We start from the raw sequence: 15,307 nt of genomic DNA on the forward strand, positions 1-15,307 counted from the left end.
GTAAGCAGCGATGTCTAACAACGTCTGGTTAATACAGTGAAATGTCCTAATAGATAAACGTGACTGCCTTTCCATAACTTCCTCTTTCATGTCAGATACTTTATTTCTTCTTTGAAGACTTTATTTTGGTTTCCATTAATCAATGGCAGCCTGCAGACCAAGTATGGCGAGAGGATGTGTGGAGCACAATTATATACACACACACATATATTTACAGAGGCAATGACAAATGACCGAGACCTTCAGCAATGCGCTGTGCTTGAGTAGAAGTGAAATCATAGTTGTGGCAGATACTGGTGTCATGCAACAGGTTTATGTGTCGGTGGCACATAAACGCACCCATTACGCTCTCGGAGTGGTTAGCATTAGGAAGAGTATCCAGCCGTATTAAGGATGCCAAATGAGACTGGATTTTGATGCAGCCCCTCACGTTGCAAGCCCTGGTCAAATCGTCCAACCCATATCAGCTTGGACCGCGGACCTTAAATGATGACGATAATGAGATATCATCATCATCATCATCATTTAACGTCCGTATTCCATGCTGGCAAGGGTTGGATGATTTGACAGGATCTGATGCCATGTACACAAGTACAAGTTCAAGAGGTGACAAACGCCGGTCTTTAGTCCCTTCTTGTTTATGATGGTTCTATGTGCCATAAGAGAGGGATTTAAGACAGGCTGTCCATGGGAACTCCAGTACACTGTTGACCAAATAACCTGAAACTCTCCTTATTTGTGTCACTGGACATGCAAAAATTATTGAAAATAAAACATTTCAGAAAAATAGGAAGAGATACGACATATTTTCCAGGAAATGGGAAATCTATAAAAACATATATTACATATGTGACAGCCTATCGTATGGGGATTAAGACAGCATCGTTACTTTAGGAAAATTTCTTCTCTTCACTTTCATTCCATTATCTTTGAACACATCCAAACAAACAGATGTAGTAGAAAAAGAACACGACATATACAATGTAGATGTTTCCGTTAATAATACTTACACGTTAATATAGATAGAGCCAATGACGAAGATGTCACGACTCAGACTGGACAACGACTGCTTGGACACACCTTCTATATTTTACAACAATCGTCGGTGACCGTTTTCACTCTGGGACATCGAAGTGCGACATTTAAAATGAAACTACAATAGGCCATGTACAAAAATAGACCCGGCAATCCTCAACTAGACGAAACGAATACATTAACGCTTGAGAGAAGCTTATTGTTATTACAGATTACTGCTTTCTCCTCTGAACACAATCGTTTATTTAAATTATGGAGATATTTCACCAATGAGAAAACTAAAGCCAAGAATGTTTTAAAAATAAATAAAGGCGTCTGTCTATCCAGAGAAAATGGAATTCTTATTTTCACTCCACCACAGTATTGTTTAGCTAAATTAACAAGGTAGAAGACATTTTACAAAAAAAAGGGGGGGGGATAAAAAGAATACACATGTAGAATTTATTTCAAAAGAAGTAGAAATATTATTCGAAATTTTACGGAAATTCATAAATTACATTCACACGTATTTTTGTTGATCTTACATAGTGAACCGAGGGTTTCCTTACTGTGAAAGGGGGAAATGCAAAAATGAACGTAGGTTACCCAACTGAAACGAAACGTTTATGGAAATGCTAAGAAGTGACTTATTAAATGTCATTTTTATAGATTTGCTTTTATAATTGCGGTGTTATAATAAAAAAAGAATACATTGAAAGAAATACAGAAATACAAAAAAATCTCAAAAATGGGCTGAAAGAACAACACAGGGTGTATTAATTAACATTTATGAAAAAATAGAAGTCAATATTTTTGAGCCTATGCTCTTGTATATACACACAACAGACACTGGCCCAATGTGCTATGCTGTGGTACTGAACCTGTGACTGTGTAACTAGGAAGCAAACTTCTTACCACACAGCCATTGTTGCACACACGTATGTATGTATATATGTTTGTGTATGTGTGTATATATATATAAATGTACGTGTATTTTTTCAATGTGTACAAATAACATGAAAAAATAAATAAATAGTTACAAGAGTAGAAAGAAATTCACATAAGTACCAAGGATGTTACAGCCTACTTATAAAGGTAGAAATTCCAGGGTTTAGTGAAATGTTTTTAGATAACATGGATAAATAAAGAAATGGAGTTAAACGCTGGTGTTATTCAAATCTTTATACTTCCGACATATCTTTCGAAGAAAACATTGGTATTATTCCACAGAGAATAATACCAATGTGCTTTGTTTCTCTTTTTTTAACTAACGAGAAGATCACATTGTTTTACATCAGTTTATTTCCTCTGGAATAATACCAATGTTTTCTTCGAAAGATATGTCGGAAGTGAATGATACCTGTAATTCCAGATAATATAATCTTGTTGCACACTGATCCTGCCTGATATTTATCATAAAGCTACGTCTGTGGAATACTCAACCGCTTTCATGTTCAAAGAAGAGCAGGCAACTCCACTGATTTAAAAACTGGATCCTTGTCACCAAAAGACAGAAACCCCTAAGTATCACTTGGAGACAACAACAGAAGGCACACCGTAACATCATTAACCATTTAGCAATTAAACTGGCCAAAATATTCCACCTGTTTTACGTCCAAACTGACCAGATCCAGACTCCCACACCTACTCCACAATATCATTCTGAAAACAAACAATGACATCATTGAAATCTTTAAAGCTATGAGATGATGCATGATTAATTCAAAATAAATAAATAAGCATTACTTTTGATGGTTAGAGCAATCATGAGGCAGTGAGTTCGATTCCCAGACCAGATTGTGTGTTGTGTTCTTCAGCAAGACACTCTATTTCCTGTTGCTCCAGTTCACTCAGCTGTAGAAATGAGTTGCAATCTCACTGCTGCCAAGGTGTATCAGCCTTTACCTTTCCCTTGGATAACATTGGTGGCATGGAGAGTGGGAAGCTGGTATGCATGGGCAACTACTGGTCTTCCATAAACAACCTTGCTAGGACTTGTGCCTCAGAGAACTTTCTAGGTGCAATCCCATGGTCATTCATGATTTATCCTTTTCTTTTTTGATAGAATGTGAATGCTAAAGAGTTAATGGAACCCAAATTTTGGTGCAGCCTCCTGGCTTGCCAGTCCCCAGTCAAACTGTCCAACCCATGCCAGCATGGAAAACAGATGTTAAACAATGATGATGATGATACTGTTACTGTTTTATATGAACAGCTCTATGTGTGGATAAGTGACTTCTTTGGGAGAAGGATTTACCACAGATGTTACAGTAGTGTGGCTTCTCTCCTGTATGAGTGCGTTTGTGCACAGTTAAAGTATCATTTCTAGAAAAGGAATTCCCACATATATCACAAAAATAGGGCTTCTCTCCTGTGTGCACATGTTTGTGTACAGTTAAGTTACTACTGAAAGAGAATGATTTACCACAGATATCACAGTGATATGGCTTCTCTCCTGAATGAGTGTGTTTATGTTTAGTTAAGGTATCATTCTTAGAGAAGGATTTACCACAGATATCACAGGAATATGGTTTCTCTCCAGTGTGAATACGTTTGTGGGTAATTAACTGACTAGTTACACAGAATGATTTGCCACAGATATCACATCGATATGGTTTCTCTCCTGTATGAATACGTTTGTGAGAATTTAAGTCACCACGCTGACAAAATGCCTTTCCACACACATCACAGTGATATGGCTTCTCTCCTGTATGAGTGCGTTTGTGAGCTATTAAATCACCAATTGTAGAGAATGATTTACTACAGACATCACAGTGATATGGCCTCTCCCCTGTATGAATACGTTTGTGCTTAGTTAAGTCACCATTTTGAGAGAATGATTTACCACAGATATCACACTGATATGGTTTCTCTCCTGTATGAATGCGTTTATGTTTAGTTAAGTCCCCATGTTGAGAGAATGATTTTCCACAGACATCACAGTGATATGGTTTCTCTCCTGTATGAACACGTTTGTGATTAGTTAATTGACAATTTACGGAAAATGATTTACCACAGATATCACAACGATATGGCTTCTCTCCAGTATGGACACGTTTGTGAATATTAATGTTACCACTTCTAGAGAATGATTTACCACAAATATCACAGTGGTACGGTTTATCTCCAGTATGAATACGTTTGTGAGTAGTTAAGCAACTGCTTGCAGAAAATGCTTTCCCACAAATATTACAGTGATAGGGTTTCTCCCCTGTATGAATAACTTTATGTTTAGTTACATCACTCTTCTCATAGAATGATTTACCACATATCTCACAGCAATATGGTTTCTCTCCTGTATGAATACGTTTATGCTGAGTTAAGTCACCATTTTGAGAGAATAATTTTCCACAGATATCACAGTGATATGGCTTCTCTCCTGTATGTATGCGTTTGTGATTGATTAAAGAACCTTTTACAGAGAATGATTTACCACAGATGTCACACTGATATGGTTTTTCTCCTGTATGAACTCGTTTGTGAATTGTTAGGTTATCTCTTCTAGGAAATGATTTACCGCAGACATCACACTGGTATGGTTTCTCTCCAGTATGAATACGTTTGTGAATAGTTAGGTAACACTTCTGAGCAAATACCTTCTTACAGAAATCACATTGGTAGAACCCTTTTTCTTTCTTTTTCATTCTATCATCAGGGACACAATTACTTTGAGTGAGAGTTTCACACTGGCCCTGTTTCTCATCTAATTTAACATCCATTACTTTTCTCTGTCTCTACAATATTCAAATATTTTCCTTCTGTTTATTAATATCTTTTATTCCTAACAAATAATTCTTCCGCTATATTTCATTCAACTGTAATCTTTGTTGATACTTGAAGATGCTGCATATTCCTTCAGAATCCAACTTTTTATCAGAATATAAAATAAGTTTAGACATATTTGAGACGGTGAAGTAGAGAAATTTTGCAAATAATTTCAGTTCAGAGCAAATATTTCCAATCAACTTTATCAAAAAGTCTTCCTTTGGTTTTTAAAAGATTAAAGACATTGATGGATCCAAAGTAAATAATTCCTTTACACCAGTGTCATCTGATATTCTGAAAGAAAAGAGAAAAGAAAAAAAGAAAATAGAGAGGATATTTAAGAAGTGGTCATTCAACAGTGGACATTTTACAACATTTCTTCTTTATGGACAAGCTGTAGATATAAGCCTTTATCTGTCTGCTACCTAACAGATCAGAGCTGTCGCTAACTAACCTTCTTTCCTTCTTTCCTTATGGAAAATGCCGAATTGATGTAAACAAATGCACGTGGACGACATGACAGTCAGCGTACTAGTATCGAATGATCGCCAAAAGTTTTGCTTTACTTTCTTTCTTTTATATTAGAATACATCAAAACAAACAGATGTAGTAGGAAGAAGACACGACCTATACAATGTAGATGATGTTGTTTCTGTTACTAATACTTACATATTAATACAGAGCCGATGAAGAAGATGTCACGATCGATTCAAGTTGTCACAACTCAGACTGAGCAATGACAGCTTTGACACAACTTCTATATTTTACAACAATCGTCGGCGATGTTTTCGCAGCGGGACATCGAAGTGAGATATATAAACCTGAATCAACATTAATGGGGAATGTACAAAAATACACTCGGTAATTATCAACGACCGAAACGAATGAGTAAATACTTAAAAGTATGTTATTTATAATAATCCATCAAATTTTATCCCTTATCTTTTCAGTCTTTAGATATGTACAGAATGTATAAATTCTATATCTCCAATTCAATTAATTTAGAATTATATTCGGGTTTTTTTTTTAATATATGAAGTAAAATTTTCAGAATTCCATTATATTTAGCAATGGGCTTTCATATTTTGGGTAAAAGGTTTCGAAATATACCTTTTAAAACTTTTTCAAAGCTTCTGATTTCACGTAATATCAGGACAGATTAATTTAGTTCTGGGAACTAGTTTAACGCCGGGTACTATTTTACTACGGTACCTACTATTTAATGACACCGCTTTAGTTTCATTATTGACACAAATCTTCGGATCAGGGTTTCATCCAAACTCTGGTTATTATTGTTGTCGCGATTATGGGGTAACGTGTAGTTTACTATATTTCACATTTAAAATCGTTTTACAGTTAATACTTGAATAAGAGACAACCGCTAAAAAAAAAACTACAGATACATTTCTCACCCCTTAATTCACTAATTCTTTTATAAATCGTTCACAGTACCCAAGTAGTATTGGCCAATTATTGGGCACTATCATGCTATTAGCTGTCAGAAGTGAAAGTGCTCACTGCTAGTGAAGTATCTGTCTGTCTGCCTGCATGCCTGTTGCTGGCCTGTCGATTCTTTGGCCACTGACAGCTAATACCATGACTGGCCGGAGCGAGCTATATGTCTGTCTCTCTATCTATCTATCTATCTATTACTCGAAAGTTCGCGCGTCCGCGCTAGCTAGTCGTGAGTAGAAAACACAAATTTAATATAAAAACATATTTCCTGAAATTGCAAATTATTTAAAATATAAAAATATAATTTTCAACAGAGAGAATTTATCAAAATAGAAAACAAATGAAGTTTGAAGTTTAAAAATAATAGGATCGACCACTCACGACTAGCTAGCGCGGACGCGCGAACTTTCGAGTAATAGATAGAGAGACAGACAGACAGACAGACATATAGCTCGATCTGGCCAGTCATGGTATTAGCTGTCAGTAGCCAAAGAATCAACAGGCAGACAGACAGATACTTCACTAGCAGTGAGCACTTTCACTTCTGACAGCTAATAGCATGATAGTGCCAATTATTGGTATAAACAAAGGCTTGTAAAATGTAGAAGTTGTGTCAAAGCTGTCATTGTCCAGTCCGAGTTGTGACTACTTGAATCTATCGTGACATCTTCGTCATTGGCTCTATATTAACAAGTAAGTATTCTTGAGAGAAACAACATCTACATTGTATAGGTCGTTTGTTTGGATGTGTTCGAAGATAATGGAAAGAAAGCGAAGAAAAAAAGAAATTTTCCTAAAGTAACGATGTTGTTTAATTCCCATGCGGTTGTCTGTTAGTTGAAAAACTTGCTTTAACTGACATTACCTATTTTTGTCTTAATATCCTCCCCGTTTTCCTTTCCACTCTGCATTTCAGTTATCTTTATTCCCTCATATCTTAATATCAACACAAAAAAAAAAACTTTGCAAAAATACTGCAGAGATGATTTAGCTTCTCTGTTACCTTTATATATAAGTCTTGAAACGGGAGAAGATCGTTTGTCAAATTAAGTTTTATCAATATACAGGCTGTCCACAAAGTCTGGGTACATGGGGATTAACACATACTTTAAGAAATTATTATTTCTTATATTTAATTGTTTATGTTATGATTTTATTTACTCCATGTACCCAGACCTTGTGGACACCCTGTAGAAGAAATGTAGTAAAATGTCAGTTGAATGCCTACTTTTTAAGTATCCTCTATATTTTCTATTTCTTTATTATTTCAGATTATCAAATTACATTGGCATAAAAGAATTATTTACTCAGAGTCGTCAAATCTGTTGTAGTATTACCATGAAATATTTGCTGTGAACTGAGATTGATTGCAGAATACCATTACTGCTTTGTCAGAAATACATACAAAATAATTTTATTGTCTAATTAAACTCAGATTCGTAGTAAATTTGCAGCATCTTCAGATACTGACAGAAAATCACAATTGAAGGAAATATAGTGGAAGGAATATTCGTGGTGAAACATGAAAAATTATGGAAACTGAATTCTGTGAGGACAAAGTTCAAAAGAAAGAGAATGTGATATTACATAAATGTGATATTTGTAAAAAGTCATTCTCTCAGAAAAGCAACCTAACTACTCACAAACGCATACATTCAGGGGAGAGACCATATCAATGTGATATCTGTGGTAAATCATTTAACAGAAATGATGTTTTAACATCTCACAAATTCATTCACACAGGAGAGAAACCGTTTTACTGTGATATCTGTGGTAAATCATTTTCTCGAATTGATACTTTATCTTCTCACAAAGTCGTTCATACAGGAGAGAAAGCATATTCCTGTGATATCTGTGGTAAATTGTTCTCTCAAAATGGTAGTTTAACTGCACACAGACGTATTCATACAGGAGAAAAACCATTTCATTGTGATATCTGTGGTAAAGCATTCTCTCAAAGTAGCAGCTTAACTGCACACAGACGTATTCATACAGGAGAAAAACCATATAATTGTGATATCTGTGGTAAATCATTCTCTCAAAATGAGAGTTTAACCACTCACAATCGTATTCATATGGGAGAGAAGCCATATCAGTGTGATATCTGTGGTAAATCATTTTCACGTTGTACAACCCTAACTATACACAAACGCCTTCATACTGGAGAAAAACCATATCACTGTGATATCTGTGGTAAATCATTCTCTGAAAATGGTCACCTAAGTAATCACAAACGTATTCATACAGGGGAAAAGCCATATCACTGTGATATCTGTGGTAAATCTTTCTCTCAGAATGGTGACTTAACTAAACATGTACGTATTCATACTGGAGAGAAACCATATCACTGTGATATCTGTGGTAAATCATTCTCTAAAAATGATAACCTAACTTCTCATAAACGTATTCATACTGGGGAAAAACCATATCACTGTGATATCTGTGGTAAATCATTCTCTGGAAATAGTACCTTGATTACTCACAAACGCATTCATACAGGAGAGAAACCATATCACTGTGATATCTGTGGTAAGTCATTCTCTGAAAGTGGTACCTTATTTACTCATAAACATATTCATACAAGAGAAAAGAAATATCATTGTGATATCTGCAGTGAATCATTCTCTGAAATTGGTGCCATATCAAAGCACAAATGTATAAGCAGTGGTGCTATCTTATTGTGATTTCTGTAGCAATTGTCTAAAAAAAGGTGGCCTTAAATTTACACAGGTGTATTCATACAGGTGAGAAACCATTTTCACTGATTTTTATAGTAATTCTCTTGAAAAGGTACCTTAACTAAACATTTACATATCCATACACAGATCAGATTGGAGCCTGGTGCAGCTGCTGGCTCTCCAGACCTCAGTCAAACCATCCAATCCATGCCAGCATCGAGAACAGACGTTAAACGATGATGATGATGAATTGTAATTGCATCAATATCCATATTTTGATAACATGGCTAATACAGTGCAGTTTATTTATTTTTGTTAATAATTTTTTTTCCCTTCGTATAACTAGTAATTATGTTATGAATATTGATACATTTTCATGGAGTAATTTAGTAATTTTATTAAATGTTCAGCAAGTGTAGGAAAGATTCAATAATTAAGAAACATCAATATTGATAATTTTCACATGCATTTGGTGTAGTTCACAAATTAGTTTATTTCTGAAAAAACAATTTCTCTGGATGATAAATTGCACAGCATATATGACCAAATCATTAATTACGGACATGTTTCTAAGCATGATGCAAGGTTATTGACAATGGAGTTGTTGAAACAATTGTAAACTATGAAATAAAAATAATGCTGCTAACTTCAGTTTTTAATTTTTATTTATACTCTGCAACGGAAAAGTGGTTTGTGGATTTTGTTTATTGGGAACAACAGTTTATAAGGAATATCTCCATTACAATTTTCCGATAGCCACTGCCCATGGAAGTGCTTCTCAATGTAAACTTCTGGATTGTTTGATCACCGTCATTATCATTTAATGTCTGCTTTCTATACATGGGTTGCACAGTTTGATGAGATGCAGTCGCTTCCACTCATCTGTTTTAGCAAGGTCTTTTGGCTGGATGCCTTTCCTGAAGCCAACCACTACAAAGCGTACTGGCTGCTTTCGTATGTGGTACTGACATGAGTGATGTCTTATGTGCACTTCTTCATGTGGCATTAGCATGGGTCTGGAACAAGGACTTTTTTGCATGGCACCAGCAACTGTGGGTTTGCCAGAGGAGATATTTGGCTACTCCAGTAGGGCAAGGAAGCTGGTGGCACGTAAAAAGCACCCACTACATTCTTGGAGTAGTTGGCGTTAGGAAGGACATCCAGCTGTAGAAACCTTGCCAGATCAGACTGAAGCCTGGTTCAGCCTCTGGCTCGCCAGTCCTCAGTCAAACCGTCCAACCCATGCCAGCATGGAAAGCGGACATTAAACGATGATGATGATGCGCTTCTCGTAATTTCTCGTATGTATGTGTGTGTATAGGATAAGAAGAAACTGGAGAGATCGATAGTTTAAATATCAATTGATTAACATAATGTCAATTTCAAATTGTCCTATAATTGTTTCCATATTCAATTCATTCAAATTACAAATAATAAATCAAAGATGCATTTTGAATATTGTGAGTTGAATATTTCATCAGAGTGAGAAATCGGCACAAACAAGAGTTTGAGTTTAGCAATGATCACACGATCGATTATGATGTGATCCTTTTGTGTGTGTGTTTGTGTGAGACAGAGAGGGGGGGGGGGAGAAATCGAATAATAAACGACAGAAGCAAGTATGGAAGGACAGCAGTAGCAAAATACGCTACACGCAATATAACGTGATGTACTTCGATGGAAATCTGACTGCTATTTCTAGCAACTCGAGTGATCACTGGAACATTTACAAAGGTTTCGTCTTTCAACACCACCAAACACCTAAAGCGTCTCTCACCCCTAATCACAATCATTAGTGTGGTTAAAGAACTTGTTTTCATATAATGATAATAATGAATTTGTGTTGCAAGATTCCCGAAACAGATATTCTATTTCAGGACGGTCAATTTTTTTTTAACCAAATAAACACACACACTATATATTCGTCCTTCACTCGCTTATTACTGTTCTTATTTTAACTCATGTCCATTGTCCATAATAATAACTTATCTCATCAAAATGAAATGTGAAAGATATACCAATGCGAGGGAAGTTCTTTTTGTTTTGTTTTTTACAGCGATGAAAAATGCACCTCCCTCACTTTGGTGCGTCTTAATTATACACCGAAGACGTTGGTTGATAGATGATTGCTAATTAACCGAGGAAAGAAATAGCTACAACATTCTTTATTATGTCGATGTGAAAAATCTAAATGAAGGTTTGTTGTAAAATATAGAAGTTGTGTTGAAGCTGTCCTTGTCCAGTCTGACTCGTGACAACTTGAATCGATCGTGACATCTTCGTCATTGGCTCTGTATTAATATGTAAGTATTATTAATAGGAATAACATCTACATTGTATAAGTTGTGTCATTTTTCTACTACATCTGTTTGTTTTGATGTGTTCAAAGATTATGGAAAGAAAGGTTACTGTTTCCAAAAGAAATTATCCTAAAGTAACGTTGGTTTCTTAATCCGCGTACGGGTTGGTTGTCACATATGTAATAGAAGTGAGTTGATAAACTTGCTTTAGCCGACAATATCTATTGTCTTGATACTTTCACTGTTTTCCTTTACTTTCGGAAGAGAGACGAAGAGGAATAAAAGAAATTGAAATGTTAAAAAAGAAAAAAAAAATTGTGGTAGAATATAATCTCCGATATTTCAAACGTGGATCCGAAAAATTTATTTGTAAAAAGATTTAAAATTGAAAAGTTACGGAAGGAAGGGATGTGACCCAAATTTTGAAAGGTCGGGGGGGGGGGGGATAAAACTACGATGTTTCAAATGAATGTCAGAAGTAATTTTTGAAAACTGCTTGTATGAGGCCTTATAGAATCAGTCCCCTTCTCTTCCTCTACCTGTCCCCTCTGCCTACTTTACTACTTATTTCTCTGTCATTAGTAGTCCTACTTCATTCATCTCACTTCTTGCACACATCTCCAGACTTCTGCTTTGGCATTTTTGCAATTTCCCCCATTCATAGCAGCAGTTCTTAAGTTTCTGGCTTGAAGTGGAGCAGATGGGTAGCTCATGGCCTCTTTCCTTCACCTTAAATAAAGACGATTTTTGTGATTATTTATTGGCCGACAGTGGTCTCTTACAGATGTCCTGATGTTTCTATGTAATGTATTACCATTAGCATCAAACAGTGAACCCAGTGGCCAGGTACAGCTGGGGAGAGCAAAGCATATAAAACATGGTTACCCAGGAGGGAGAGAGAGAGAGAGAGAGAGATCAAAAATGAGAATGAGTGTGAGAGTGCAAGAGAGAGTGAGAGAGAAATAGTGGAGAATGTGCCAGGGCACATCTGCAAGGTGCAGGGATGAGAATATAAATGGGATGGTAGAGTATTGCCAAGGATGCATGAGTTGGGAGTAGAGGGTTCACATGAATGCGAAGAGGTGAAGGAATGCAGGAGTAGGGTGGGGGAACAACAGTATAGCAATGAAACAGTGGGCAGGGCAGCAAGGACAGGATTGGGATGTAGGGGAGGGAGAGATAAGCATAAGCATAGTGCAGGAAAAAGAGGAAGAGAAGGAATGTTGTTTGGTTTGTTGGGATAAGGGTGTGTGACAAAAATTTTCACACACAAAAATTTTAGAACCCAGTTTTGCTCAAGAGGTTGGTTCTATAAATGTTTTGTCTTGGAAAGGGGTTCATGTGTTGGGTGAATTTCAAGTATAGTTTTTTGATGTAGAAGAAATGCAGTAAAATGTCTGCTTTTGAACGATTCTCTATATTGTTTCTCTTTTATTTCAGAATATCTTATGTCATGTGGAAGGTAGAATTCTTCAGTACAGATGCATCAATATTTATCCTCTTTTAAAGAAAAAAAGAAAAGATGTCATAGAACAGATATAAACCTTGTTTATATAAATGTGTGGTGGAATTACTTTGAAATATCTCTACTTCACTGTCTCGAATATGTACAAGATAATTTTATATTGTAATTAAACTTGGATCGGGAATGGGTTTGCAGCATTTTCAAATGTCTACAACTTTCACAGCAGAAGAAATATTTGTAAGGAATGAAATATAAAAACAAAATATAACAGAATAGAACATCTGTGTGTTGTGGTGAGAGACAAAAACATTATGGAAACTGAATGGAACTGTGAAACACGGATTAATAAGATGAACTTTCCTGACGATGTAAGCAAAGAGAAAGGGGAAACATTATTCTACTGTGATGTCTGTAAAAAGTCATTCCCTCACAAATGTATTCATAAAGGAGAGAAAGCATACCATTGTGATATTTGTGGTAAATCATTTTCTAGTCGTAGTAACTTAACAAGACACAAAGTCATTCATACAGGAGAGAAGCCATACCACTGTGAAGTCTGTGGTAAATCATTCTATCAAAATGGTGGATTAACTTCTCACAAACGCATTCATACAGGGGAGAAGCCATATCACTGTGATATCTGTGGTAAAATGTTCTCTCAAAATTGTGAATTAACCTCTCACAAATATATTCATACTGGTGCAAAGCCATTCCAATGTGATGTCTGTGATAAATCATTTTCTCTAAGGAGTCATTTAACATTTCATAATCGTATTCATACAGGGGAGAAACCATATCACTGCGAAATTTGTGGTAGATCATTCTTTGGAAGTGGTAACTTAACTAAACATAAACGTATTCACACAGGAGAGAAACCATATCAGTGTGATATTTGTGGTGAATCATTCTCTCATGGGAATAGTTTAATTGCACACAAATACATTCATACCGGAGAGAAGCCACATCACTGTGATATTTGTGGTAAATCTTTCTCTCAAAGTAGCCACTTAAAAACTCACAAATACATTCATACTGGAGAGAAGCCATATCTCTGTGATATCTGTGGTAAATCTTTTTCAAGAAGTGCTGGATTAACTTCTCATGTACGTATTCATACAGGAGAGAAGCCATATCACTGTGAGATATGTGGTAAGTCATTCTCTAATGGAAGTGGAGAGTTAACTAAACACAAACGTATTCATACAGGAGAGAGGCCATATCACTGTGATATCTGTGGCAAATCATTCTCTCAATCAAGTCACTTAACTACTCACAAATATATTCACACAGGAGAGAGGCCTTATCATTGTGATGTCTGTGATAAATCTTTCTCTGGAAGTAGTTACTTGACTCCACACAAACGTATTCATACAGGAGAGAAGCCATATCACTGTGATATTTGTGGTAAATCATTCTCTCAAAGTTGTGAATTAACTCTTCACAAATATATTCATACAGGTGAAAAGCCATTCCAGTGTGATATCTGTAATAAATCATTCTCACTAAGGACATCTTTAAAATCACATAATCGTATTCATACAGGAGAGAGGCCATATCACTGTGACATCTGTGGTAAATCATTCTGTGGAAGTGGGGACTTAACTAAACATATACGTATTCATACAGGAGAGAGGCCATATCACTGTGATATCTGTGATGAATCTTTCACTCATGGGAATAGTTTAATTGCACACAAATACATTCATACTGGGGTGAAGCCATATCATTGTGATATTTGTGGTAAATCATTCTCTCGAAGTAACCACTTAAAAACTCACAAATATACTCATACAGGAGAGAAGCCATATCGCTGTGATATTTGTGGTAAATCTTTTTCAGGAAGTGCTGGATTAATTTCTCACAAACGTATTCATACAGGAGAGAAGCCATATCAGTGTGATATCTGTGGCAAATCATTCTCTGATGGAATTGGTGCTGTAACTAAACACAAACGTATTCATACAGGAGAGAGGCCATATCACTGTGATATCTGTGGTAAATCATTCATCCAAAAATCTCACTTAACTAAACATGTATGTATTCAATGATAGTATGAATATGGCAGTCAGAGCTACTTCATTTTATGCTTCATCACACGAATTCACATAAAAAATCTTGCAAACCACATGCAAAGTGAAATTTATTAGTTAATATTGCTCTATTTGCCACAACTATTAAAATTATATTTAAAACAAGTATCTGAGCTAAACATAAATATATACACACTGGAAAGAAGATAACAACTTGGCAACACTATATTTTTGTATAACTACATCTCTGTTTTGGTGAGGTAACTTACTACTGTCATATTATTAATAAAAGTATTTTAAAAAATATACATATGTTCTGTCTCACTTATTTCCAGAAAGGAGAAAATATGCATTTGACATTTTGGGTAAATAATTGAGAAATGTATTTTCATAAATTATGTTAGAATTATAGGGTAAAGATGCCTTTTGGTCATGAATCTTCATGAGATTGCACCTAGAAAGTTCCCCTCCGAGGCTCAAGTCCAGCCAAGGTTGTTTATGGAAGACCAGCAGTTGCCCATGTATACCAGCTTCTCCCTCTCCACATCATTGATGTCATCCAAGGGAGAGGCAAAGGGGCCGATACAACTTGGCACCTGT

The 15,307-nt window shown here is 35.8% G+C and overlaps 3 protein-coding genes across 3 annotated transcripts in view; 1 reads left to right on the plus strand and 2 right to left on the minus strand.

The window, feature by feature from the left end:
* Positions 1-2,752, minus strand: part of LOC106868807 (zinc finger protein 91) — a 12,300-nt gene extending 9,548 nt beyond the window's left edge. The window contains exon 1 of the mRNA XM_052975623.1: positions 1,011-2,752. The gene's annotated coding sequence lies outside the window, so the exon portion shown is untranslated. The remainder of the gene's footprint in view (positions 1-1,010) is intronic.
* LOC106868787 (zinc finger protein 260) lies at positions 672-4,733 on the minus strand. The gene is made up of 3 exons (XM_052975433.1): positions 4,532-4,733; positions 4,091-4,237; positions 672-826 (listed from the first exon to the last, which is right to left on the minus strand). Exons 1-3 carry the CDS (start codon positions 4,731-4,733, stop codon positions 672-674), a joined length of 504 nt encoding a protein of 167 aa, XP_052831393.1.
* A 3,033-nt stretch (positions 4,734-7,766) lies between these two features.
* LOC106868806 (zinc finger protein 91) lies at positions 7,767-15,013 on the plus strand. Its single transcript, XM_052975434.1, has 3 exons — positions 7,767-7,923; positions 8,077-8,767; positions 13,495-15,013. The coding sequence occupies exons 1-3, from the start codon at positions 7,767-7,769 to the stop codon at positions 14,723-14,725; spliced, it is 2,079 nt and encodes a 692-aa protein (XP_052831394.1). The 3' UTR covers positions 14,726-15,013.
* The last annotated feature ends 294 nt before the right edge of the window (positions 15,014-15,307 follow it).

The sequence above is a fragment of the Octopus bimaculoides genome, chromosome 21 (genome assembly GCF_001194135.2).
Source record: "Octopus bimaculoides isolate UCB-OBI-ISO-001 chromosome 21, ASM119413v2, whole genome shotgun sequence".
In the NCBI taxonomy this organism is placed as follows: domain Eukaryota; kingdom Metazoa; phylum Mollusca; class Cephalopoda; order Octopoda; family Octopodidae; genus Octopus; species Octopus bimaculoides.